Consider the following 27,470-nt stretch of genomic DNA (forward strand, 5'->3'; position numbering starts at 1 on the left):
GATAATGTCTTGGTGAAACGGGCCCAGTCAATGCCTTACACAATATCAGATGGTTTTAATGCTATGGCTGATGAGTATAGGATGTAATCTTTATGGATGCCGGCTCAGGTAGCAGAATAATCCTCAGAACCTCAGCCTCGATGCCTTGAAGTCTCTGCTGAGAGATTTTTACACGTTGCACCTTTGATAAATATGATATTTCCCATGCCTTCTCTTTTCCCTTCTACACCTAATCATGTAGCCACTTTTCTTTTTCTTTGTTGATTTCCGATGCTGCCAAGTTATATTCTGCGCAGACAGCTTTCCTGGGCTGTAAGGATAAAGGACGCCTAGTCCACTTCCTTACATAACTTTGTACGTGCTGTATGTGTAACAGCCGACAGCCAGGTACTAAGCGACGTGCAGTACACTCAGCAGTTGCAACGACACACTAGAAAGCAGGGAGGGGGAACCCAAGAGAACCCCCTAATAACCTCCTATATAATAAAAGGCTAGTGCAGCACCTCACCTCCTATATGGCAAACTCAAGTGTTGTGCAGCGGTGGCCAATAGATGGTGGCCCATGGAGCAATTCAATTGTTGCTCCCTTCAGGCACACACAACTGACCGCCCTGACGTTACTGTTCTATATCGTTTTCAGCAAATGGTTTTCATCAAATGTAGAGAGGTTTCAGGTTTTCCACTTCCTTGCTTGGCGTGTACAAAGTTACAGCGCAATGCGTTCTCCATATTGATTGAAGACTTTATTGAATGCAAAAGCAGCATCTTAACAAGCCTGACTTTTATATATTCAGCAGGATATTCAAGATCTGCCGCTCTACAATTATTGTACCTTGCAAAGGGACATAGAATGTGCCCAAAACATACCGATGACATTTCATTTTTTGTTTCATACTTGAGAATATTGCTGCAAACTGCAACATATATAGTATTTTGGGGCCCGTCATTTCTGGGTTGCAAAAATGACCCGTAATGAGCATCAATACTTTTCTTGACGGTCTTGTGTCAGGGAAATGCCTAATCAACCGTGTACTGGTCATTCTGTTGACCGCCAAAAGGTCAACTGCTATTTTTCTTTATGAAAAGGGTCAACATAGGAAAAGTTTGACTTTTTCACGGATTTTGGTGTCTATGTCTCTGCTCTCACCATGCTTCGGGCACGGTGCCTTGCTACGCTTGACACACTATTATATGAACAAGTCAGTTTAAAAAAAGAATGACTAATTTATGTCGGCCTTTTTTCTTGTGTCCACCTACTGCACGGCGACCACTATTCATGTGTTGACCAATAGCAGTTGACTTTTTGCATACCATTCAGTCATCGGTATCTTATAATATAGATCTTTAATTGTAATAACAATTCTGAATCTGAAATGGAACAATAAATAAAATGAATACAGAAAATCTGCCATTGGTGTTTAGATCTCACTACGGGGCAGATTTATAAAGCTTCAAAAATTGATACAATAGAGAGTGATGAACAACCAATCAGCTCCTACCTGTCATGTTACAGGCTGGGTTTGAAAAATGACAGGTACTGTAGGAGCTGATTGGCTCGTTTTTATTCACTCTCCAGCTTATCACCTTTTTGAAGCTTGATACATCTGGCTCTAACTGTTTCATATTGGAATTTTTCAGAAGTACTTTTCCTGCCAAAAGTGCCCCATCCTAATTAAACGCCGGCTGGCACGTATTTTGCGCAGCCCTAGTTTTTTGCTCTTTGGGGAACATCATTAATTTAAGTTATTTCCACTACTATTTTAAAAACTGGCACTAGAGACCTATAATTACAAAGCTTGATTAATGGGAGCACATCTGATATTGAGATGGCAGTGACTTTTTTAGGCTAAAGACTCTGGGGGGAAAAGATATATATTGAAAGAGCTGATCGTCTTCTCGAGACTTGACACAATATACTGTAGCGAGGCAATGAGGCAGTACCGGCTGCAGTTATAGCTGTTAGGTGTCCGCGGTTAGGTCATGGATACGGAGGCTGAAGTTGTTTCTGTAGATCACGGGGTGATGGATTTCCATGTTGTACAAAGCCTGGAAAATAAGGTAATGTTTTTTGTTGTTTTTATGGCACCTTTTTTTTGCACCCTTTTTTTGACTTTTAGTTAGATCAGGATCTATTTTTGATTCTTCTTGTACTGCCTCACGTTATCCACTGTTAGAGACAGATTTGTATCTTTAGAACTTACAGGTAAAAGTTTGGGCATGATGGTCACCCATAAACAGACCCTACCTTACATATTGAGGGCTGGCATTGCAAATAACTTTACAGGTGTCTTATAGGTTGCTTAAATGAATTTTCAAATATTATCGGTGTAGTGGTTTGCATTACTGCCTCACAGTGCTGAGGTCATGGGTTTGATTCCCACCATGGCACTAACCGCGTGGAGTTTGTATGTTCTCCCCGTGCTTGCGTGGGTTTCCTCCGGGTGCTCTGGTTTCCTCCCACAATCCAAAAATATACTGGTAGGCTAATTGGCTCCCAACAAAAATTCCCCCTAGAATGAATGTGTGCGTGTACATGTGGTAGGGAATAAGATTGTAAGCTCCACTGAAGCGCTGCAGAATATGTGTGCGCTATATAAATAACTGATAATAAATATTACGTTATTATGTAGAAAGGGCGCAGGTTCGCTGTTGTAAGTAACAAATACCTGTAGCAGCCGTTAGTATAGAGTGCTGGTCAGACTCATGTGGATCAATTCAAAGGACAGTTGGTCTTTCTATTGGTTTTGCTGTTACCAGTCAGTTTAGGTGAAATTGCACCTATGGTGCCCATTCCCGGTGCGTTTTGCCTTTTACTCCTGCGCACATCGCATAGTAAGAAAAAGTATATGATCGCATCACATCTAGTACAAACTGCACGCTGTTGTAGCACACGCTTTTGCGTCCCCTGAGTAGATTAATATACCACTTTAAGTAGAGCTTTATATAGCTTATGGCAGCATGGCTTACTAGCTGGGGTACTGCAGTATAAGTAAGAACTGTTTTGGATATTCCACAAGACAGGTGACATACAGTGCACCCCGATAATTGTTTGTTTGATTTTGATGAGTGTCTGGCTTTTGTAAAATATCACAGAAAGGCATTAATGTGATCGCTTATTGGGGGTAATGCCTAATTAAGGCGCTCCCCGTAAGGTAGCCATGCTGTCGGTTCTATACTTCTCTCAAACTGCAACAATAACATGGGTTGAATTGCTGGGTTGGTCGAACTGGGTTATTTTCACCGCATCTCGACCCGGTAATAACCCGGGCTATTGCTGCAGTTTGAAAGGAGTATATAACTGAAAGCGTGGCTACCTTACGGGGAGAGCCTTAATTAGACAAAGGGTTAAACCGAAGTCCATCTCGACTTTGTTATCTTTGCTGACCAATCTGATGAGAGATATATCTTCTAGTGTGTACCCAGCTTTAGCCACTGCTGGAAAAGCAGCCACATGTAGACTACACGTTGCCATTGAGATGTGGTCCAGCAATTGTCTATGTCTATGAAACCTGTTTATTAACCGCACCCGATCCAGTATCTTTATGAAGAACATTCTGTTGTTGGATGCTGGATGACCTCCCGACAGTCGGGATTTTTGTTGCTTTTAACAACATTGCTCTTGACCTCAATTTGGATAGGATTCACATATAAGCGACCAATTTTCTCAGTAGTTGCTGAGTATCTATTTGCTACATGTATACTGCAGTGCTATTAATTTGATCATGCAACATTACATCACAGCATAGATAAGTGACCACAGAATAATTACCCTGTTTCATTTAAAAAAAAAGAAAGGAAAAACTGTATTTAGCAGTACAGCTATAGATCTAGAGCACAGGTTCTCAAAGTCAGTCCTCAGGACCCAGGACATGTTTTGCAGGTCTCCTTACAAAATCAAGTGAAATAATTAGCGCCACCTGTGGATCTTTTAGAATGTCTGTAATGAATGCACCTGTCTGGTGACCTGGAACATGTGATCTGTGTGGTGTCCTAAGGACTGAGTTTGAGAACCCCTGATCTATATCATGTGCATCATTCACTACACATATAGCATTGCAGAAGTATGGACTGTACACTTACATTTTACATAACTTACAGTACACTTCTCTTCGACAATGGTCATTAACGCTTTCATTGAAGGAATCCTAAGCCACACCTGGGGATGTACCAGATAGCAGCTGCTTACTATGTAATGTATCTGTGACAGTAGTGTTCTGTAACTCATTAGTGCACTACCACTAATTTACAACCTACTGGGGCTGATTCTGAGCGGAAGGCAAGTCCATGTGTGTAATGAATATTTTTTACACAGCAGCCAGCAGGGGGCGCCGGAGCCGAGCCGCTCATTACATATTCATATATTCACTGCACCCGATCGTTACGATCGGGTCTAGTGAATATACGGTCCCCTGCTGGCACCCCCGGGGGGCAGCCTGTGCTGCCTGGCACCCGGGGAGCCCACCTCCCCCCCACATATGCTCTGGGGCAGGCAGAGAGACTTCCATCTCTCTGCCTGCCACCGTCCTCAGGCTCCCTGCGGCGTTCGCCGCAGGAGCTCATATTCGCCGGTCAGGGGCAGCGAGCCCCTGACTCGTTGAATACCGGAGCCGGCGAGGCTCCGGAACGTGGCGAATGTGCAGCGAATCCTAAACAGGATTCGCTGCACCTCGCCGGTATTCACATTGAATACCGCCCTGTGTGTTTTTGCTCTTTGCATACTCTGTAGTAGAGTTGTTCCCAGTTCAGTCGCATCTCCACGTTGCAGCTGATGGGGCGTGACTTGATTTTAGACATATTTGCCTACCCTCAAGGAGGCTCAGAATATTTGGGGAAGACCCCCGCAGCCCCAGAAGGGTAGGTGACTTTCCCGCTGTATCCTGCCTGCTTCCTAGTAAAATGGGCAGGCGTATGTTAGTCCCCGGCAATCGCGGGAGCCACGGTAAGGTGGTGGGGCTAATTGCCTGAATCACATAATTTAGCTCCACCCCCCTCACCGCAGATCCACAATTCAGGAGGTTCCAGCTTTAAATATACTGCTACCTGGTGCAATGTGTTATGTGTATCATTTGGGGACACCAACATACAGTAGGCCCTCGGATCCTTACTGGGGTTCCAACACAATGCACATTATCTGCATAACATAGTATGGAAGTGGTTATTAAATGTTATTCTCCAGTTTTATGTGCTGCATATATATTCTAGGTATACAGTGAATTTTGGTCTTAGAATATTTAGGTATAATAATTACCTGCACAGATTTACCCTCCTGTACCAGTCCTGCCATGCTCCTAGCAGATACTAAGCTCGATCACAAGCAGGACCCTCCCTACCCCTAGCTCTTCGTGTCTGCATTTCTTTTATCTGGCGCTGTGAGTACTGTGGCATTTTAAAAACTGTAATGTTAATAATAAATTAAACCGCCTTTGTATGTTTTATGTTGTATCATTGAAATGTTCTCCGTTTGGCTTGCAGAAGAAATCTTGGCAGAAGATAAGAACCATTGTGAATATCCCTGTGATTAGCCCTTTCAAGAGACGGTGGGTGCAGCTTGCCGGCCACACAGGTGAGTGGGTTCTAGCTATGCAATCTGTGATGTTATATCTTTATTGTCCGTTTAATTCTCAGCCATTCAGAATACAGTATGGTTACCAAGAGAGGTGGCGACTGCCAGTTTACTACACGGCTCTATCCATGAGTCGATGGCCTTTCTAACACATCCATAATTATTAGTGTGTTATTGGAGAAGTTGCTCCAGGTAATTAATCAGATTGCCATTTATGGAGTCAGAAAAAGGTTCATGGCCTTGAACCTGAACTTGCTGGCCATACTTTTTTTTTTCACCTGATTTTGACGGATCAGGAAGAGAAATCGGGTGAAAAGTGGGCCAATCGCAGGTGTTTGACATCTGATCCGATGCGCAGTCCCGTGCGGATTGGATGGGAGTCAGAGATCGGACCTGCCTCCCAGCAGCGGGGAATGGGATTGCATGCGATATATCTGGAGCAGTCACAGTCTATCCCCCTTGAGCCACCTGGGAGCTTCCCGGGTGGCTCAAGGGGGGATTGGCTGCAACTTCTCCAGAGGTGAACCCTCAGTAGTGTCTGGGGACTTTTCTTTCTGTCTACTACAGGCTTTCCCAACCACGGTCCTCATGGCACACCAACAGTGCAGGTTTTAGTGATATCCAGGCTTCAGCACAGATGGTTTAATCAGAATCACTCAGGTACTAATTAAGTCACCTGTGCTCAAGCCTGGATATCTACAAAACCTGCACTGTTGGTGTGCCTTGAGGACCGTGGTTGGGAAAGCCTGGTCTACTATGAAGCTAAGAATGTCTAATTGATACATGCCATTCTTTATATAAAAAACTGTAAATAATGCCACGTTGTGTCAAAGAGAAGACTAAAGGTGCCCATACACTAGTAAGATTTATCTTCAGATCTGGCTGGTTGGAACAGAAACATGGTTATAGATGAGTGGCAGTTTTCCAGCATTTTCAAGCAAATGGTCAACTGTCATTTGCTTTCATCCATAACCATGTTTTTGTTCCAACCAGCCAGATCTGAAGATAAATCTGAAGATAAATCTGCATGTGTATGGCCAACTTAAGGACTGCAAGGAAAGCACATTCTATAACACTTCTGTTTTACCATTGGCAGCCCCATGTATAACACCATAAGGATGTTGATGTTCTTTCCTTCACACATGGAGTCCTATGACAACGTGCCCAGTATGCTCACGCCAAAACAAATCAAACCGCTCATATTTTTGTCACCGTTTTAAAAAAATGAAAAGAAAGCTGTCATTGATTTTCTCTTTTATAAATTAATGTCATTTTTTTGTTTTCTTACATATATTTCACTCATACCCCTTTCACACCACACCCCGGACCTGGTTTATTGCCGGGTTGGTGCTGTATGGACCAGGGTCTAGGTGTGGTGTGAAAGCACCACAGCTTATAACACGGGTTGACCAACTCCGCAATTCGACCTGGGTGATGAGAAGGGTTAAACCCAGGTTACACACTATATAATGGGCAACCTGGGTTCAATGTGAAAACACCGGACCTGGTTCGGACTAGGGATTTGCAATGTGAAAGGGATATTGCTGGAACCAGTCCTATACTGAACTTCCCCAGAGCCTGGCTGCAGAGCAACAGAGTTTACAGAGGGGCATTCAGCTACCCTATTATACTTGGGACCAGTAACTCGCCCAGTGTAATGAATACATTGCAGTGGGGCTGTGAAGACTTTATTGTATCATTACAACCTGCCACCCTATTAATGTTAAGCTTTTCTCAGTTAAAATTGATGCTCACCATGTGCTGCTATTGTGTTGTATCTCTCTGGAGGCTTAATATTGGGTTTGGTAACATTCAACAAATGTTGTATATAGCCGTAAGAGGTGAAGAGGATGTAAATGAGCATTACATTCCCATTCCATGTTATTCAGATTATTGTATTAAGCAGAGGAGCTCAGTCCCGCTCCAGGCTGCTAACGGCTTGGTACCATGCTTGTACAGAAACACGTCTGACTGCATTGCAGTGACACTAGGCGTAATGCATACTTGTAGGTGGCTAGTTTCAAACTCGACTGAAATCACCTCTTGGGGTATTTTTTGTAAGCTGTGAGCGAATCCAAAATAGTAGCAAAGTATATTCTGCTTATTTATCGAGTACCTTTTAGAAGGTAATAGTTTATATATTAATTAGAATCTCTGTATTTGGATTGCATTACAAAGGCTAGAAGTGCAGGACCGCTTTATAATTTACTTTGTATGTGAAATGAGCTTGCTTGTACCACAGCACACTGACTTCTATAATACTTTTGATATATTACGAGTTCTTTTAAATCCATTATTTTAGTTGACCGACACATACTCCTTTAGGACCAGATGTATATAAAGCTTCAAAAAGTGATTAACAACCAGCCAATCAGCTCCTACTGTACCTGACATTTTTCAAACCCCAAAAATTCCACCTGCCACTTCCAATCGGAACAGCCTCCCCAGCAGCAGTGAATGTGAACACATACGATATATCGTATGCAAATGGACCTAATACGATATATTGTCTGCATGCGATATATCGTATGTGATCCGAGGGGCATTGTATGCAACTTTTCTCCCCTTGGAGAACAAAGCCTTTTTTATTCCCTTAATATGCACATTTTATAGCCAAGAGCGACCACCCTGCTCTACATTCCCCAATTATAAGCCTGTGACAGTGGTTCCCAAACGTGGTCCAAAGGCACACCAACAGTCCAAAGTCTAAGGATATTATCCATGCTTAGACAGAGGTGACCTAATTAGTACCGCAGTCAGTTTGATGATACCTTCTGTGCACAAGCAGGAACATTCCTAAAGCCTGGTCCGTTGGAGTGCCTTGAGGACCATGTTTGGAAACCACTGGCCTATAATGTGGCCCTCGAGTATCAATCGGGTCATTAAGTACAGAGGCTTCTGATCCACTCAGTTATGGGCCTTAAGGTCCCATGTTTCAGATGCAGTGGATGAATGAAAGGAGGGAATCTCCTAGTTCTCTGTATGAGGCACATATCGGCGCTCCTTCATATGGATCGGTATGGGCATTTGCTAGTGTAACTCGGACTACCAGCTGCCTGGGCTGGGCTTCCACCCTTTTCTCAACTGTGCCTTATTCGCCAAGAAATCCGTACTGAATCAGCAGCTAGGTACGACCCATGTGAGATGGCAAGCTTTGTGTGCCAGGGCTGCTTATTAGTGCCAGTCCTGTTTCACCCACTTTATTTAGATCACTTCTGGGATGAGATTGTTGACTCTTTATTTACCTAAACAGAATCCTGTTGTATCTGAAATGTGTACTTGTAGTTACAGGATTGTAGTTACGTAAGACAAGGTGTGGCGGAATAGCACCTGGAGTAGTCTCCCAGGCACAGCGCCACCAACACCGTGCTGTTATTTCTCATGTAAGGAAACTGTACTATGTCATTTAGCTGATAGGAGTAGCAGAGAGCCAAGCTAACTCTGTCTCCAATTGGCAGATTATATATATATATATATAGGTATTTAAAAAAAAAAAAAAAGAATCCCGCAAACATTTTCATTCAGTCTAATCTTTTTCCTTTGCTAGTGCAAAATATAAATGTTGTTCGTCAAACGGACGTAGCTCTGTGTAATTCCCATGTGCTTATCCGTGCTGTACATGGTACTTGCGTTCTTGCTGATTAAAAGCATCGGGGAGCACCTGGCGTGTTCATGGTTCTAACCTTGGCCAGTGGTTAATGATTTACATTCCTGCACAGGTCATTCACGGGAAACCAAGGCGAATAATCTACAATGATGTATAAAAAAACATCAGAAGCAAATCATCAGATACCAATGAGTGACATTTAAAGAAAACTACATGCATGACCTTGATAAAGGATAGAATACATTATTTTTGATGGTGTAGTAGTAGTAATAATACTTTCTTATAGTGTCAACCCTTTTAATACGTTTTTAAAAACAGAGGAACCAGCATGAGGATGCAATAAAAAACCAGTGAGTCCGGGGGTACTGTAAGTGCGCCATATAGTACACTTTGGTGCTAATAGTATTGAGTCCTTAAAACAGGGCTGGCCAAACCGGTCCTCGAAATCTACCACCGGTCCACGTTTTCCAAACCACCTAGCTGGTGCACAGCTGTTGTCATTACTAACTGTCACATGACCCAGATCACCTAGCTGGTGCACAGCTGTAGTCATTACTAACTGTCTCATTGTCACACATGCTGCATTCATTCCTACTATAGATCCACAGGTTGCCTGAGACACATGACCTGTTGGTAGATCTTGAAGTCCGGTTTGGCCACCCCTGCCTCTACAAGATAAACCCATCTGTGTGTGGGGTTTGCAAGTTCCACTAGAAAACTCAGTTACAAGCGAGCACTGATAACTACGTATAAGATATTGGGGGAAATTACGCATTAAAATAGGCATATTCATATACGAAAATACGCAAATTTTATTCATATTCGTATTTTTGGCATTTACCATTTTGAAAATATGTGGATTTGTATTCGTATTTATGGCACATTCGAATTCGTATTTACGAATGTATATGTAATTGAAAGAATACGACAAGAAATTGAATGGTGATTCCTAATTTACTAAGCAGCCATATGCAATATACGGCAGGTAATTGCCGGTAAAATACACCTGGAATATACACTTCATTTTCCAGGCGTATTTGGCAGAAGCCTGCATGGATTAGTCAGATCCATGCAGGCTGCAGTGTAAAAAAACAAAAAAAGGTGAAAAAATAAATACTAAAAACAAAAAACCCGATCTGGGGTCCCCCCCCCACATAACCAGCTACAGGCTCAAAGAGCCGGTCTTCCTTTAAAAAAAAAAAACAGGCAGCAAACGAAATAGGGGTTCCCCGTATTTACCAGGCCCAAGAACGGGTACTGGTTTTTAAAATACGGGGGACAAAATGATTAGGGGTTCCCCCGTATTTTGGAACCAGCACCAGGCCCAACCAGCCAGCAGGGTAATGCCACAGCTGGGGAAAATACTTTTTATACAAGTCCCCCTGGCCAAAGCATTAAAACCCTGACAGTTCAGCCTGGGCAGGGATCTTGGGGAAGAATTTACCTGCCCAGGCTGAAGCCTGGGGCTGTCCCCGGTAACCCAGGGCAGTGGCCACCGCTGATTAAATGTGTAAAAAATAGGTAAAACTATTGTGTATTCTATTGCACCGCATGCATGGACTTGGAGAACCACCACAAGTCCCAGCATGTGGGACATTAAAGGGCCCGCTTGGACTTGTAGTTCCACACACAGTATTAAAGTACAACTTTATTACACTCAGAGCCCATCCATACTGATACTTACCTACCTTGACTCATAGGTAGGTATCCCCTGTCCATCCGCTGGTCCTGAAGAGATCCAATGTGGGTACCTGTGGAAGGAATCCATACTTACCAGGGTCCTCCGGCGTAAATCGCGTCCTCTTCGTTTCAAGTAGGCATTCCACGGTCTTGGCAAAGCAAACCAAAAACCAAGTGACCGGACAACAGTAGAAGACGCAGGATGGGTCTTTACATCCAGCGGCTCCTCCCGTATACCGCTATTGGCCATCCAGTGGCCAATCAGGAGTTGATAGGTGGCCAATGGCAGTATTTTTCCGCTGCTGTGATTATTATTATTATTAGTATTAGTCATTTGTCAATAGTGGGGTCATGTATCATACCTTGGAGAACGATGAAGTGGAGAGTGTCAAAATACCAATCAACTGTCAGTTTGTCAGAGTTGTACGCTTGTTAAGGTCCCCATAGACGCTGCAATGCACGCAATGCAAATCGCATGTGTTGCGATCTGCCCGATATCGCATTGCACGCTGCTATTAACAGCGTGTAAACTATATGAATCTATCCAGAAACCAATGTTTTTTAGTCTCAATAAATGGGTGTGGTATGACTGTCCGACAGGGGGGATCCTGACGGTCAGTATTCCGATGTCGGAATCCCGACCTCCGGTGCTCCGAGGGGTTGAGTGCAAAGAAGCCCCTTGCGGACTCAGCGGCTTGCTTCGCTTGCCACAGGTTCTATTCTCCCTCTATGGGAGTCGTGGACCCCTACAAGGGAGAATAGCCCCTGTCAGTCGGGATCTCCCCTGTCTGAGCACCGGCAGTCAGGATTCCTATGTTGGGATACTGACCGTCGGGATCCCCCCTGTCGGGCAGATATCCTGCACACCCTACAAACTATAGATTGGTACACAGTGGTCCATAATCGTTACCGATATGCACAATAACAATATCATTAACGGAATATTATGCATATCAGCTAATGTGTAGGCACTATCTGGTTAATGACATGCGCTCCCGCTATGACCCCTATGACACATGGATGTGGCCATACCATTTAGTGTATCTGCACTATATCGTTTGCTCTGGGAGTTCCAGCCAGTTCAGGGGAAATTGTTAATAATATCGATCATGGACAATATCATCTTAACTCACCCATAAACTAGGGTGACTTTTCAGAGCCTGCGATTCCCACCTTGAGGGGCGCCGGACCTTCCCTGGCAGCCTGTACGGGTCTGATGCAGCCAGTGCGACTCGCAGACTCCAGTGCGATGCACACGGGACCGCGCATCTCATCGGTTCTGCTGTCAAATGCACGTGATTTGGACACTTTTTATGTGGTTTATCTCGGCATTGCATAAAATGTGTCCAAATTTCATGCATATCGCCTAGTGTAGACCAGCTCAATGTGTACCCAGCTTATGACTCATGCTAATAATACATTTGGAGGTTTCCACGTTAGAATTATTATTTAGATATCGCTATGATTGGTTGAAGTTCCACTGCGTTAATCGCGCACCATACTCACAACCTGTATTTTCATACATGTGGTCTGCAAAGTGCTCAGTATACAATGTGATCTAGGCTGTGCAGTGGTCAGATATCATTGTGATAACGCTATAAAATGGGATACAAAGAGCTCTAATCGGTTCCAAAATTCTAGGCTACATTTGTGCATGTGAATTCTACATGTTCTCTGGAAAGCTTTTTAAATATTTGTTGACATCCTGCTGCCAGCGAACGCCATTCTGCCTTCATATATATTTATATATTGACACGATATTATAATTATTATCCTTTATTTTGGCACCACAAGGGATCATCAGCACCCAATTACAGAGTACATAAATGAATAAGTAAAACAGTGGCATGCGGTTGGATACAATAGAGCACAAGCACAGGGTACATAAGCTGCATCAGCAGACGACACTGGACTAAGTATCAGGGTGGCAGAAAACTGCAAGATTTGGTACCATCAAAGATGGTTTAAGTAAGAGAAGGAAAAGCAGATGAGGAGAGAGGGCCCTGCTCGTGAGAGCTTACATTCTAAGGGAGAGAGGCTGACAGGCGGGAGTGACACAGATGGGGTATTCCGTGAGCATACAGAGGGTTATAAAAAACAGAAAAAAAGTAGCGCTAGTAACACCAATGAACATTAATAATAGTGATATTTAATGACAGGAATTAAAAACAAATTGAGAATATAAAACCACAGGATCCGTTCCTATAAATGCCACCGCAAGATAGATGGGTTCCAATAGTATCTAAAGGATGGTATGATGGGCACCAGTTAGTGGTGTGCTGGTAATAGATGTATAGTTACCACAGTTGTCACACTTGGGTCACCAGGAGGAATTGTTCCATTCGGAGTGCATGTCAGCACTAACTCTCCAAATCAGGTGAAGGTGCCAAAGTCCAATGGAAGAAATGTGCAAAGGTGCGCAATAATGGCGCAAGTGGTGGCTTTTCCGGATCAAGTGAAGTAAAAAGTGCTGGGTGCAATGTCCAGGGCTCCTGACGCGTTTCCCTGCAACTAGGTGCAGCTTTGTCAAAGGAATAGCCAAGTAGCTGGGAGGATGGTTTATATACCTGTCCCTAATTGGGAAAGCAGCACATGTGTGACGTTTTCAAAACTATGTTCATTGGTGTGTTCATAAATCATTTATATAATCATTATAAAAAGAAAAAAAGAGAGACCTGAACAAGAAGGCATAATAATAAACAAAAAAGACATAAGTATATAAAATATATGAAGACCGTAGCTGGTATTTGCCTCGTGTTTAATAACACTTCCGGGATTCAGTAACCATAGCAATAGGTAAACAGACATATTTGAGCCAATAGCGGAGATGAAAACATTCTCCTATGTGAAAGTTGCGGTATCACATGACCCGCTCGTCCAATCGGTGTGGTGCTAGTGGTTCAGACAGAGGGAGATTAGGCACGTATCTAGTCGTGCATGTCAAGCCTCACTGTGGGGCTGATAGATTGCCCGGAAGCTTACACAGCATGTTCGCGTGTGAGAGCATTGGGTGAAAACATATTGGATGACGCGATCACGTGACTCGCGTTCACGTGACTCGCGTTCCATTAGGCAGGAAATATTATTTTATATGCGTTCCAGAGTTTTCTATGGGAGCGGGTTTCTGGTCAGATGTCATGATGTTTCAAGTGAGGTCTAATCATTGGCCAGTAAGTATGGGGCAGCGATGAGTGCTGATGCTCTCTCCTGCATAATCGCCGGCGATTTTAGGGCAGGGTGCTATCTCTATGAACACTGGTATTACCAGCAGATGAGCAACGGAGTGAACTGCTTTCTATAGCGTCCTGCTATAGAAAGCTGTCCACCCCCAGGAAAATCACTAAAATGGGTGAAAATTGCTCAGTGTTTATGCACTGAGCGATTTTCAGCCCAGTGAATTTCACCCATCATCGCTGTCCATATATGCTGGGCAAAAACGCCCAGTGTGTATGCTCCTTTTGCTTTCAATTTTATTATTGGAAACAGATAATTCTGGTAGTAGACGAATCCTATGTTCTGAGATGCATACTGTACTTATCTGTTTATATTCATGTCAATGATTTGCTTTTGGTTTTATCACACAAAATGTATTTACCGTATATACTCGAGTTTAAGCCCTTTTCTTGGGCTGAAAAAGCCACCCTCAGCTTATACTCGAGTCAGTGGCTTTAATAACATGGTCACGGCTATGGTAACATGGCCGTCGACCTACTGTACTGAGGACATGTCTAGTGTAGGAGGCCTGGAGCAGGGCAGCCCGGTAAAGTAAGTCAGCAGCAGGAGCAGGTCAGTGGTTGCGTCCCCCCCCCCCATATCGAGCCGGTCAGCAGCAATCCACACGCAAACCCCCCCTTAGTGGAGCGGACGCTGGAGGAGGTCAGCAGCAACCACGCACCTGATTTTGCAGTATTGCTGGGATACATATATAATTGAAAGCTCTCAGGAGAGGAACAATAGAATAGAGGGGTGCCGGTGTTTGTAGTTGGAGAAACTGACCACAGAAAACCCCCCAAAAAAATATAAGAATGCGTTGTGCATTGCACAGTCTAAAACAGGATTCACTTGATTCGCCAGTCATCAAAGTGGTTCTGATTTGTACACTTATTAAAACAGACTCTGCGGTCTGCAGTGTACAATGGGCAAAATAATAGGCTCCGTTTTGGATGCTAGACACCAGAACTGTATTGTATACTAGCCACTGGTATTCAGACCGGGCTCCATTCAATAGTCAAGTGGGGTTACGTTTTATAAAGGTCATAGGGTTCAACCCAATTGTTATTTTGGTGGCAATCAGAGCAATTCAGTTGTTGGTCTGATAGGGCAGCCATTACTTTTTACGTTCCCAAATACCGTATTTGCCGGCGTATAATTCGACCCCCCAACATTTCCACTCAAGATATAGAGTTTGTTATATACTTGCCGTATAAGACTACCCCCTCTTCCGCACACCTTCCACACACCAAATAAAACGTAAAAGAACATCAGATTTGATTTCAACATGTTAATTTATATTATACCGGTATTACATGAGTGCCATTAGTATTAGTGCCATTACAGTACCTGTCATTGTCACCATTGTAAGGCCGCAGTGCCTCCGGCCCGCCCCTGCATCTCCCTGTGACCGGCACTAGTGCGCAAGTGCTCATGTGCGAGCTCTGCGTAGACAAGTGGCAGGCCAGAGCGCCGCTGCTTCCCGCCGAGCAGACCGGGCTGGTCATGCCGAAAAGGCTGGCTCGCCGTGGCCACGCTGGATACTGCGCTATACTGGATGGTATGTAGAATGAGGTGGGTGGGCATCGGGAGGCCACTATAGGCAGCTATGTCTATCCCAACTGAAGTGCACCCGGCGTATAAGACGACCCTCCCACTTGGAGGCAAGTTTTTCAGGGGGAAAAAGTCATCTTATACGCCAGCAAATATGGTAATTGGGATTTCGGTCTAAAGTCTCCAAAACATTGTGAAGACCTGTTAGAGCTTCCTAAAATTTTCTGCAGATTTCTTCCTGCCACCTTCAGAGTACACAGAAATGTTGGCACCAGTCGTATTCACCCCAAACTTGCTGCCGTTGGGCACCACCGTTTGGCTGGTGCCAAATACAACTGATTCGCCACCATATACTGTAGGCCTAAGTCAAACCCGATTTCACTTACGACTTGGCACTTGATGTGCCATTTTCTTTTAAATACATTAAATCGCATATGATTTATCGCATGTAAAGAGATTCCCGGGAACCTGGGAATTCAAGTGAAATTATATGCGATACATCGCCGGTGCTAAATAGCACCCTGGACGTACCGCTGATGAGTCAGATTCTGAATTCTCTTATGTTCTGCCCATCCAACCTCCGAAACCTATCCAATGCACGCATGACCACACATCCAATTTCTCTGCCCAATCCGTCAGAATCCGGTGAAATCGGTACCAAATTGGACAAGTGTATGGGGGCCTTTTAAGTTGTAATAGAGTGTAGCGCTTTTAGAACCGTGAGTAATTGAGAAGTGACCAGCACAGGTGGGTAACATAGTGACATCAGTGCACACCTGCCATAGGAATATTTGTCACACCAACGGATGTGAGATATCAATAATATTGTTTATTATAAAAGCTTCTCGCCTGGTTCCATAATTTAAGTGATAGTTCTGCTGCTTTCAACAGGCGGTAATCATAGACTTTTGCTATAGGCTCAAGAAAAATCACTCTGTACATGTAACGATAGTAATCCTTGAAATTGTGGCTATTTATAATGAAAGTGCCTTTTTTTCCATGGCTATTTTTACAATGTCTTTCAGCATTTCAGCGTAATTTTTACAAATTGTATCAGAATTACTGCTATTACTTGTATACATGACTGTTCCGCCAACTTCGTTCTCCTTCAAAACATTCCTTTTTATGTTGACAATAAATCTTGAAGTATCCCCCCCCCCCCCCCCCCCCCCCAGAAAATAAATGCATTGTTTGAACTAGTTTGGGCAGCAGTAGAACGACACAATGTACAATTGCACAATGTTGATCATGTATTTTTGTTATATCTTCTTCCCTAGGGAGCTTCAAGGCAGCGGCAGGGGGAACAATTTTAAAGCGCTACTCTGAAAATGAGAAAAATTGCTTTGAGCTGCTAATGAATGACCGGCTTGCTGTCTGCGTTCCCAGATTCCACGGGGTGACGGATAGAGATGGGGAGACTTACATCCAACTGGATGACCTGCTAAACGACTTTGATGAGCCCTGTGTCATGGACTGTAAAATGGGGATCAGGTGGGAAGATTCAAAAACGTTTATTTTTATTATTTGGGGTGGTTATTTTTTTAGGATTCCCGTTGGGGATATATACGTTTGCTTAGCTTGTTATATGATTACCAGCTTCTTCTTTCCCGTGTCCCCTTTCTGCCCACACAATGACCTTTTGAAAACTTGCAAATGAATACTACAGTTACCGAATAATGCAGACCAAGGCCGCAGTTTCTTTTTTAGACGTGATCACTATAGTAACCATGTATAAGGTTGGAGGCCAAGCAACGACCCTTGTTTGCTTTCTTCTATATAAAAATGACATTTTCTCAGCAAAAGCAGTTTTGAAGGCAAACTTATACTGCAAACTTACTAACCACATGTTAATAGGAAATATTGTTGTGATGTTGCCCTACATGTTTCGGAGTGTAGTGCCATAACAGGCCACTAATGTGCCCTGGCCGGCAACCAGAATCACTCACATGTGATGATATTGGGGGTGAGGGGGGGGGGGGGGGGTGGACTGTAAGGTACCATTCTGGGCACCCTACAAGTCAAATAGATTTGCCACTGGGGAAGAAACGGCGCCACCCCCTCAGTTAAACATTAATCTGTAATAGTGGCTCGCAGTACACTAAGCAGCAATTTCCCTATGTCTATACTAATTGATTAGCTAACTAGCATATAAGCAACGTAATGAAGCCATTCAGTGTTTATTTGACGGTGTTAAAAATGTGTCCATTTCACAAGATATTCTCTGACAAGTAAAATTATATGGTTGAACGGTTTGGGGTTTACAATGTGATAACTTATAATGTGCAGAGCTCCCTTAAAGCTTATCCATTGGAGGTAGAAGTTTTGTCACTGGAACTAATATTTATAAGACTGCAGTCTGTAACGTCAGTCATGTGGTTAATCTTTAAACATCGATTCAGACCACATTGTGGGTTATATCCACAGCACACCTAAGGTGCATTACTAAACACCTTGTTTCTCTTTCAATGGTCCTGGTGACACAGCTTCACATTGGGATGTAGGAGGGTCCGCAGGAGCCAGGCACCTATCCTAAAGCTTTTGGAGGGTAGGCTCCTCCCCTACTGCATCCCAGATTCCTCAGTTCGTGTTAGGTGCCCACTGGAGTGGGTGCTATTCTAAAGGGCTGCCGGAGCAGCCGAAGGAGTAGAGTTAGTTAGGGGTTTTATTATTTTATTAACTTTTACACTAGCTAGGTAGGCACAGTGTGAGGATTCTCATTAGTGAATCCTCACACTGCTAGCGCAGCAGGAGCTGACAGAAGCGCGTCCTGTCAGCTCACTGTGCACATGGGAGACGCTGTCTGGCCTCCCTGTGCAGCGCTTACAGCTTCTTTTAAGAAGCTGCCTGGGCTCCGGAGCGCTCTGAAACCGGCTTCACGCTAGGTGGGGATCATGGGGGACAGGCGCTCCGTGATGGCGGCGGCCATTTTATGCGGAGCTTACACACTGAGCTCCTGATATGAGAGGACAGCAGTGTTGTTACAGGCATGTTCCGAGTGGTCCCCAGCTGAGGGGGAGATACTGGAACTAGGAGATCCTACAATGGGAGCGGCTGTCTGGGGGTAGTTGGCGCCAAAAGTCACAGACCCCGCAGCAGCAGGGACTTGGTCCCTTCCCTCACTCTGTTTTGGCGCCATTCAGAACGCTTGCAGCGGAGCTGAGCTGGCTTACAGATCCTGACAGAGTGATTGGATTTCCTGGGCATCGCTTTCCCCATTCTGAAGACTACAGAAAGCTAAGTGAACTGAGTATATTGGTTCTGTATATAATGTCTGTACATTTAATGCTGTGACTGTGTTAATTGAGAACATCATGTCTGAGCAACAGTCTGTGGTTTTGGGGGAGGGAGCCTTAAATGCATTGAGCGCTTGCAGTGGTTGTACACTGAGATTTGTCCCTGAGGGGGGCTTATGTATTTATTGTGCTGCTGTGAAACCCATGGGGAGTGAACCCCAGAGGGTAGTGCATCGGAGCTTGCGTGGGCTAAGCCCTGGGCAGGTCTGAAAATGCTTTGGTGCATTACTGGACAGGCAGAGTGATGGCTGGTAACTTCCCTAGACCATTGCCATTCTCTCAGCAGTCCCCTAGCTCTTTGCCTCGGACCCAGACAGATCCTGATTTATTACAAAAAAAAAATTCTGATTACCCATCTACATCGGGTATTTTTACCGGAGGCAAAGGCCAGGGATCTGGTTGCCTTAGTCCAGGAGATTCTCAGCTCTCGGAGCACATCAGTATGGAGGTGCCTCAAGCTGCTGGGGAAGATGGTGGCGTCTTTCGAGACGCGGCAGTTTGCCAGGTTCCACTCTCGGGTGTTCCAGTGGAACATCTTGACGGCTTGGTCAGGAAACACACAGACCATGAAATCCGAACAGATAGTGCTGTCTTCGGAAACTCGAGCCTCCCTGAAATGGTGGACAGACGTGGACTCCCTTCAGTGGGGTCGGTCACTGCAGTCCTGGAGCTGGCTGGTAGTCACTACCGACGCCAGTCTCAGGGGCTGGGGGGGCAGTAGTCTTGGACCTGCGTCTGCAGGGCTTGTGGACTCCAGAGGAATCTGCCTTACCGATCAACATCTTGGAACTTAGAGCTGTGTGGAAAGTGATTTCTCTAGCGGGAGACAGGTTACAGAGGCTCCCTTTAAGGATTCAGACCGACAACGCCACAGCTGTGGCGTATCTGAATCACCAGGGAGGCACACGCAGCAAACTGGCCATGTGGGAGGTGTCCAGAATCCTCTTGTGGGCGGAACAGTATGTTCCAGCCTTATCAGCTATATTCATACCAGGAGTGGAGAATATAGAGGCAGACTTCCTGAGCAGGGAGGAGCTGAAGGATGGGGAATGGAGCCTAAATCCTCAAATATTTCATCAAATTACCTTGAAGTGGGGAACCCCGGATGTGGACCTGATGGCATCCAGATTCAACCATCAGGTGCCCAGGTTTTATGCCAGGACGAGGGATCCACTGGCAGAAGCAGTGGATGCCATGACTATCCCCTGGGAGGGGAATCTTCTTTATGTTTTTCCGCTAGTCCCAGTGCTGGCGAGAGTGTTGAAAAGGATACAGGCCCAGGCAATTCCAGTGATTTTAGTGGCCCCAGATTGGCCAAGGAGGTCCTGGTACTCGAGGCTTCAGAGATTGTCTGTGGACTCGTGGCGTCTACCTCTGAGGTCAGACCTTCTAAAACAAGGATCATCCAACCATCTGGATTCAGCTTGATTAATTTTGACGGCCTGGTTGTTGAAACCGCCATTTTGAGGAATAAAGGATTCTCAGAGGCAGTGATTAACACAATAATTAAAGCCATAAAGTCAGTGTCTTCTGCAAATTACTATAGGGTCTGGAAGACCTATATTCGATGGTGTGAAAGACAGAAGTCATACACATCACGCTTTAAATTGAAAAAAAAAAAAAATTGTTGGAGGTTTTGCAGGTTGGCTTTTCCTCCGGGTTTAAGCCTTCAGTCACTCAAAGTACAGATCTCGGCCTTGTCAATTTACTTCCAAAGAAGGATTGCATTGTTAACGGAAGTACAGAACTTCCTGTAGGGGGTGTCTCGATTGAAACCTCCATACAAGCAACCAGTAGCACCATGGGATTTATCTCTGGTTCTGGAGTGCCTTCAAAAGGCACCTTTTGAACATTACGGTCGGCTGACCTTAGATTCCTTACATGGAAACTGGTATTTTTGTTGGCAGTGGCGTCTGCAAAAAAAAAAAAAAAAAAGTATCGTAGTTGGGAGCCTTGTCCGGCAACTCTCCCTTCCTTATATTTCATGATGATAGGGCGGTCCTTCGGACAGTACCCCAATTTTTACCAAAAGTAGTCTCTGCTTTTCATCTAAATCAGGAGTTAGTTCTGCCTGTTTCAACCCCCAGAGGGTTCAAGGAAAAGGGACAAATTGAGGAATTTGGATGTTGTGCGCGCCTTGCGCATTTATGTGGACAGAGTTAAAAGTGTCAGAAAGACTGATACTTTGCTTGTTTTGTATGATGTACATAATAATGGTTGGCCTGCTTCTAAGCAGACCGTGGCTAGGTGGTTGCGCTCTATTATAGCGTTTGCATATACTAAAGTTGGTAGGCCTGTGCCAGCCAGAATTAATGCGCATACCACCAGATCAGTCACCACCTCTTGGGCGGTTCGACATGGGGCAACAGCTGAGCAGGTTTGCAGGGCTGCCACTTGGTCTTCTGTTCATACTTTTGCCAAATCCGATAGGTTCCATGAGTTCGCGTCGGTGGACGCATCATTCGGGCGAACAGTGATGAGAACTGCAGACCTGAGCGTACCCACCCAAAAGGACCGGCTCTGGAACATCCCAATGTGAAGCTGTGTCACCAGGACCATTGAAAGAGAAAAAGGGATTTTTGTAAGAACTTACCGTTCGAATCCCTTTCTCTGATATGGTCCTGGTGACACAGCGATCCCTCCCTTACGCTCAGTAAGTATGCCAGTGTTCATGATGTTTCATGTTATAATTGGTTGAAAAAGTTAAATTTAAAAATGTGCATATAATATGTGCAGGCGTTGTACTGAGTTAATGTATTCCAGTGGCTTTGAAAGATTGAACTGAGGAATCTGGGATGCAGTAAAGGAGGAGCCTACCCTCCAAAAGCTTTAGGATAGGTGCCTGGCTCCTGCGGACCCTCCTACATCCCAATGTGAAGCTGTGTCACCAGGACCATATCAGAGAAAGGGATTCGAACGGTAAGTTCTTACAAAAATCCCTTTTTCTTTCACTACCCCAAGCACACACACAAGTGTATGCTTCCGATATATGATTACAGATTTGTCCACATACATGTCCTACAAGTCGTGTTATATATATATAACGCTTGAGCTCTGTGTAATTGCAGTGTTGGGCATTTTGGATGCTTTCCATTAAGTATAGCCTTATTTGCAAATAGGACACACAAGCAGCATCTGACGATTAAAATAAAATGCAGCATGTCTATATTCTGTGTGTGTGTGTGTGTGTGTGACTGCTGCTGTATCTGCATAAGAAATGGAGTTTTACAGTGTTGTCAAGGAAAACAATGTAAGGCCTTTTGTATGCAGGTACAGCAATGGTTGCAAAGTATAAACCCCAACCTAGGTTGGACTCGGGCGCTTGGAAAGGGGCTTTTAATCAAGAAAGCAGGTGTTAAAAGGTGAGGGTAGTCTGCCCTCACAACAATACCAAAGGAAAAAAGAAAAGACAATAGCAGCACTTAATAATAATGATAATGATGATATTCAAGTGAATGTTTAAAAGGCAATATTTTACTGGCATCAAAGAAACCTAAAAAGGCACATGGTTAAAAAGTAATATCCAGGTTCAACACTTTCAGGGATTAAATAGGACTCGCAGCAATAAAAATATAGATTTGGAGAAGAGTTCATAGGGGTAAGTGCACTTTACCACATTCTACCACCGCTGGAGGAGAAAGGCTGGAGCTGTACCCAATCGATCCTCTCTAGTAGATACGGATGATGGAATAGGCCGCTGGAGGAGGGTATCTGGAGCAGCGTCCCAGTGAGTCCAAGATGATAAAGTAGTCTCTAGTCTTTGCGGTGTTGGATAATGGTACCAATTAAGAACATCCCAAGTAGCTGAGGTTACTTTAAAGCAATGGTTAGTCCATTAGATGAAATAGGGGAGTCCTAAAAAGTGGGAGCCCTGCAGGTTTCACACTGATTATAGGCATGCTGAATATTTTAATCAGCAGAAGCTGCCTGTTCACTCTGTTTTGCAAATGAGAAAAAAGTTCCAAAAAAGACACCTTCCGCTACCGAGTCGCACCATGCCATGACTAGAATGGCTGTTTTAACAGGATAGGAGGCCCAGTGTACATTTAAACATCTGTAAATAAAAGTCTTTAGGGGCCTCCTAACACAGCAGAGTGCGACCTCCCACCATATTAGTGCCACCTCTTTCATTTAGATAAAGTTTCCTGGTTGTCTGCTATAATTCTGGCAGCCGTATACAACAGAGTGCGACCTCCCACCATTTTAGTGCCACCTCTTTCATTTAGATAAAGTTTTCTGGTTGTCTTCTATAATTCTGGCAGCCGTACTTCAATAAATCATGATAGTGAGGGAGCAGCGGACCTGTGTTTATAAGGCATATTATTTTTGTGTATGTGAAGGCTTTTATTACACTGTTGGAAAGTTGCCTAGAAACTCACGTATCTGCCAAAGGAACAGCACATACTTTTAAAAAATATAAGCAACTAAAGAAAGCGGGCAGCCTTCTCTTCATGACTTCATCCATCCCCGGGCGGCCTGGCCTATTTCCACTATCGCAGGAAGTCCGTGACCTTTGCAAAATCCACCACCGGACTGGTGAGCAGAGGACTAGAGTGGCCAGCAAGGCAGCTGACGACTGGTACCAGTTTCTCCAGGCTATGATCATATTGTGTCAGTCTGCTGTATTAGCCAGGGGTTATTTATTCTTTGTGATGGGCATTATTCAGATGGTGATGTCTCTTTACGAAGGGATGTTAGCTTCTATGTATTGCCTTTTGCTCCTTATTCCAGGTATAGTTTAATTAACAACTGATAAGCGGTACAGATCTGGCAATGAAAACCACCTACAAAGAAACCTGTTAATAACCTGTAAAGTATGTTTTTCTGCTGCTAAGCTGTATATCACTGAGCTACTGTATTTACCCAAATACATTCTTCAGTATTATCCGCCCTCCTCAATGATCAATATGAGACCCCTGGCGGGGTGTGTAGGCGGTAAGTAAACTATAATGTAATATTTGAACTGCTTTATGTTCTGTGGCTAAGTATATTTCTTCTATTAATAACAGTTTAATCATTTATAATCGTGTGTAGAAGTACTTGATTAGTTTAGTGGACTGGGTGTATAAAGAGATCACACCCTGAATTTCTGCAATCATTAAAGTTAACATTCAAAGCAAAACAACAAGAGATAACTAATGGCTTTCTCAAGCTGGTAACTGCAATAACACATTAACTTTGATCGCTACAAGACGGAAAATGTATGCACTTTTGTTGTTGACATAACGTTTATTTACTGTGGGTGTGTGAGCAGATCAGGCTGGTTTTATACGTCTTCTAAAACAAAAATACACAGTTATTAAATGTTTAATAGGAGTCCTATACAGCAATGGATGGCAGTGGATGCTAGGGTGAAATGGTGAGCTAGGTACAGTGGGGTGGATGCTAGGGTGACATGGTGAGCTAGGTACTGTGGGGTGGATGCTAGGGTGAAATGGTGAGCTAGGTACTGTGGGGTGGAGGCTAGGGTGACATGGTGAGCTAGGTACCCTGGGGTGGATGCTAGGGTGAAATAGTGAGCTAGGTACCCTGGGGTGGATGCTAGGGTGAAATGAGCTTAGGTACTGTGGGGCGGATTCTAGGGTGAAATGGGGAGCTAGATAACATGGGGTGGATTCTAGGGTGAAATGGTGAGCTAGGTACCCTGGGATGGATGCTAGGGTGAAATGGTGAGCTAGGTACCTTGGGGTGGATGGTAGGGTGAAATGGTGAGATAGGTACCTTGGGGTGGATGCTAGGGTGAAATGGTGAGCTAGGTACCTTGGGGTGGATGGTAGGGTGAAATGGTGAGCTAGGTACCATGGGGTGGATGCTAGGGAGAAATGGTGAGCTAGGTACCGTGGGGTGGATGCTAGGGTAAAAAGGGGTGAGCTAGGTACCCTGGGGTGGATGCTAGGGTGAAATGGTGAGCTAGGTGCTGTGGGGTAGATGCTAGGATGAAATTGTGAGCTAAGTACCCTGGGGTGGATGATAGGGTGAAATGGTGAGGTAGGTACTGTGGGGTGGATGCTAAGGTGAAGAGGGGTGAGCTAGGTAGCAAGGAGTGGGTGCTAAGATGTTCTGGTAGCAATGAGTTGGTGCTAGAGGGAAAAATGGGTGTCAGTTGGCAAGGGTGTCTGTAGGAATTAGAGATGTGCAGGTCCGGATTTACTCGGATTTACCCGGATCTCAAAACGGGATCTTATTGGCTATCCGGCTGTCACATGTGACAGAGGATAGCCAATAAGATCCTGTTTTGAGATCCGGGAAAATCCGGACCTGCACATTTCTAGTAGGAATGGACAGGTACTAGGGTGGTAAGCTAGGGGATTTGGATGGCAATGGGTGGGTGCTAAGATGATAAAAGCTGCGTAACAAAGGGATCTGTGCTGTGGTGAAAGGCTGTGAGTGTTAGCATGGCATGGGGTTGGATGGTTAACAAATTGTGGGCTACATAGCAAGGGTAGGTGTTAGGGTGTGGTTGGGGGCTAATGCCGAATTTTGTGGGCTTAAAGGCTACAGTCTGAAGCAGGGAGGAGGAAGGGCAGACACCCACAATATACAATATACAAATACCAACATGTAAAAGTAATAGAAAATAAATTACCCGGGTATATAAGAAAGGTTAAAAACAGTTAACTAAGAAAAAGATCTACAGAAAGCAAATAGAAAGCGGCCCATTTAGTAAAATTGGAGTGTGGCAAACATTAGGGAGCAAAAGGGTGTGGTTGGGAAAGTGATGGAGTTGGAGAACGATGGTGTAGAGATTTAAGGTGTGTACACACGGTCAGATTTGCCATGCTATGCGAATCCCGATATGATCAGATTGCACCAGGACTCGCATCTCACGGCATGCATGGAGTGGCACAATTTAGACTCTATAGTGCAGATCTGCACTATATAGTCTTGGCTGCCCTCTCTATCCGGCTGCCGATTTGTGCTCACATGCGATCTGCATGCGATATGGCTTCCGATGTTCACTATATCGGCAACATCGGAAGCCATATCTTACCATCTGTACACACTATTAGGCATAGAGTCTGCAGCAGGGGGAAGGCAAGAAGCTAACAAAATGTGTGCATGGGTAATCGGTAATCTCACACAACTGAACTCTCAAATAACTGAAGCTGACCATCTCTCAGAAGGACCCAGGGCCTGGTGAGAGGTTCCAGGTGCCCTCGGCTAATACATATGTAGCTCCCCTTTATAATGCTGCTAAGCACACGTGTATGGGCGCTCAGGGACTAGCCAGTCATACTGCACATGTGCAAGTAACAAAGGGTATATATCCGGCATGTAGGGTCTAATGTTCTGGTGTGGGGAGAAGACTTTGGCTTTAGGCTGCCCAACTGGCGCTGCAGCACAATGTACATATTGTAATGGTTCCATCAGTAAGTTAGATTGACACAGCCATCTTAAGAACAGCCCCCCCCCCCCCCACACACACACACGCACACACACACACACACAGAGTACATCAGGATGGTTGATTGCTAACAGGCACGGAATAAATTGTATTGAGTTTTCTATATATATATACATCCAGTCGGTATACTTGCTATCCTGTTGCCTCCGGGTGTTGTGTGGTACTGTGTGTGTCATTGTTTTCCTATTTCCTTGCACCTGCAGGACGTATTTGGAAGAAGAATTAACAAAAGCCAGAGGAAAGCCAAAACTCAGGAAGGACATGTATAAGAAAATGATAGAGGTGGATCCTTATGCCCCCACGCAGGAGGAGAGTGCTCAGCAAGCAGTAACCAAACCTCGCTACATGCAATGGAGGGAAACTATCAGCTCAACGTCAACTCTTGGATTCAGGATCGAGGGCATAAAGGTCAGCATATGTCCAGATGACACATGTAGGGCCAAATCAGGGCTGGACGCAAGTGGGTGATGTTCTCCATGTGTGCTTCCATCCCCATGGCCACCGTTCAGACTAGGTTTGATATTGCACACAGAGGCATGTCATTTCAGTGGGCGTTTTCTGGGTGATTACAGGCGGAGGTGGGCATCAGGATAGAGAGCCCATTGGCTGCAGCATTCGTATAAAGCCACAGTAGTGGGGCAGCAGCAAAACGTACAGTCACAGCTACAACTGCATTTCCTCCAGATTAGCTTTGTAGTGTTTAGTAAAAAGAGTCTCATTGTACCGTATAGCCAGGTATATCTGCACATCAATTGCTCTGCAGATATATCCGTCGTCAGATCGGTCAGCGTGTTCTCCGTACACGCTGTCCAGTACGTCCTGTCTGACATCACAAAAAGGTTGGGCGCTCTTGCCTGCACCCGCCCAGTTGAGCTGTCAGTCACCACCGACTACAGTGTGGGTGGTCAGCAAATGGCCCGCACACACAGTATGCTGCTCCGATATATATATATATCTATCTGGGAAGATGTGGAGATATATCAGCCAATTCAGTTGAACAGCCAATACATTGACCAGTGTGTACGTACCTTTAATGTTACACTGTAATTGGATACACTCTCCCGTGTTTTAGCGCCGATTGCCTCAATCTCCCTGAGGCATTGTATTGGATACACTCTCTTGTGTTTTGGCACCAATTTCCGATACAGGATCTCCCCG

General features: G+C 44.6%; 1 protein-coding gene across 2 annotated transcripts in view; it reads left to right on the forward strand.

Moving 5' to 3' along the window:
- LOC146050054 (inositol-trisphosphate 3-kinase A-like) overlaps positions 1-27,470 on the forward strand; it is a 77,916-nt gene that overhangs the window by 36,029 nt on the left and 14,417 nt on the right. For both annotated transcript variants that reach the window (XR_014466256.1, XM_083166859.1), the window contains exons 2-4: positions 5,473-5,563; positions 16,892-17,105; positions 26,516-26,720. Coding sequence is in view for 1 of the 2 variants with exons in the window: in XM_083166859.1 (XP_083022985.1) it covers positions 5,473-5,563; positions 16,892-17,105; positions 26,516-26,720 (510 nt within the window). In the remaining variant the exon portion in view is untranslated. The remainder of the gene's footprint in view (positions 1-5,472; positions 5,564-16,891; positions 17,106-26,515; positions 26,721-27,470) is intronic.

Source organism: Crinia signifera, chromosome 12, assembly GCF_055691185.1.
Source record: "Crinia signifera chromosome 12, ASM5569118v1, whole genome shotgun sequence".
NCBI lineage: Eukaryota > Metazoa > Chordata > Amphibia > Anura > Myobatrachidae > Crinia > Crinia signifera.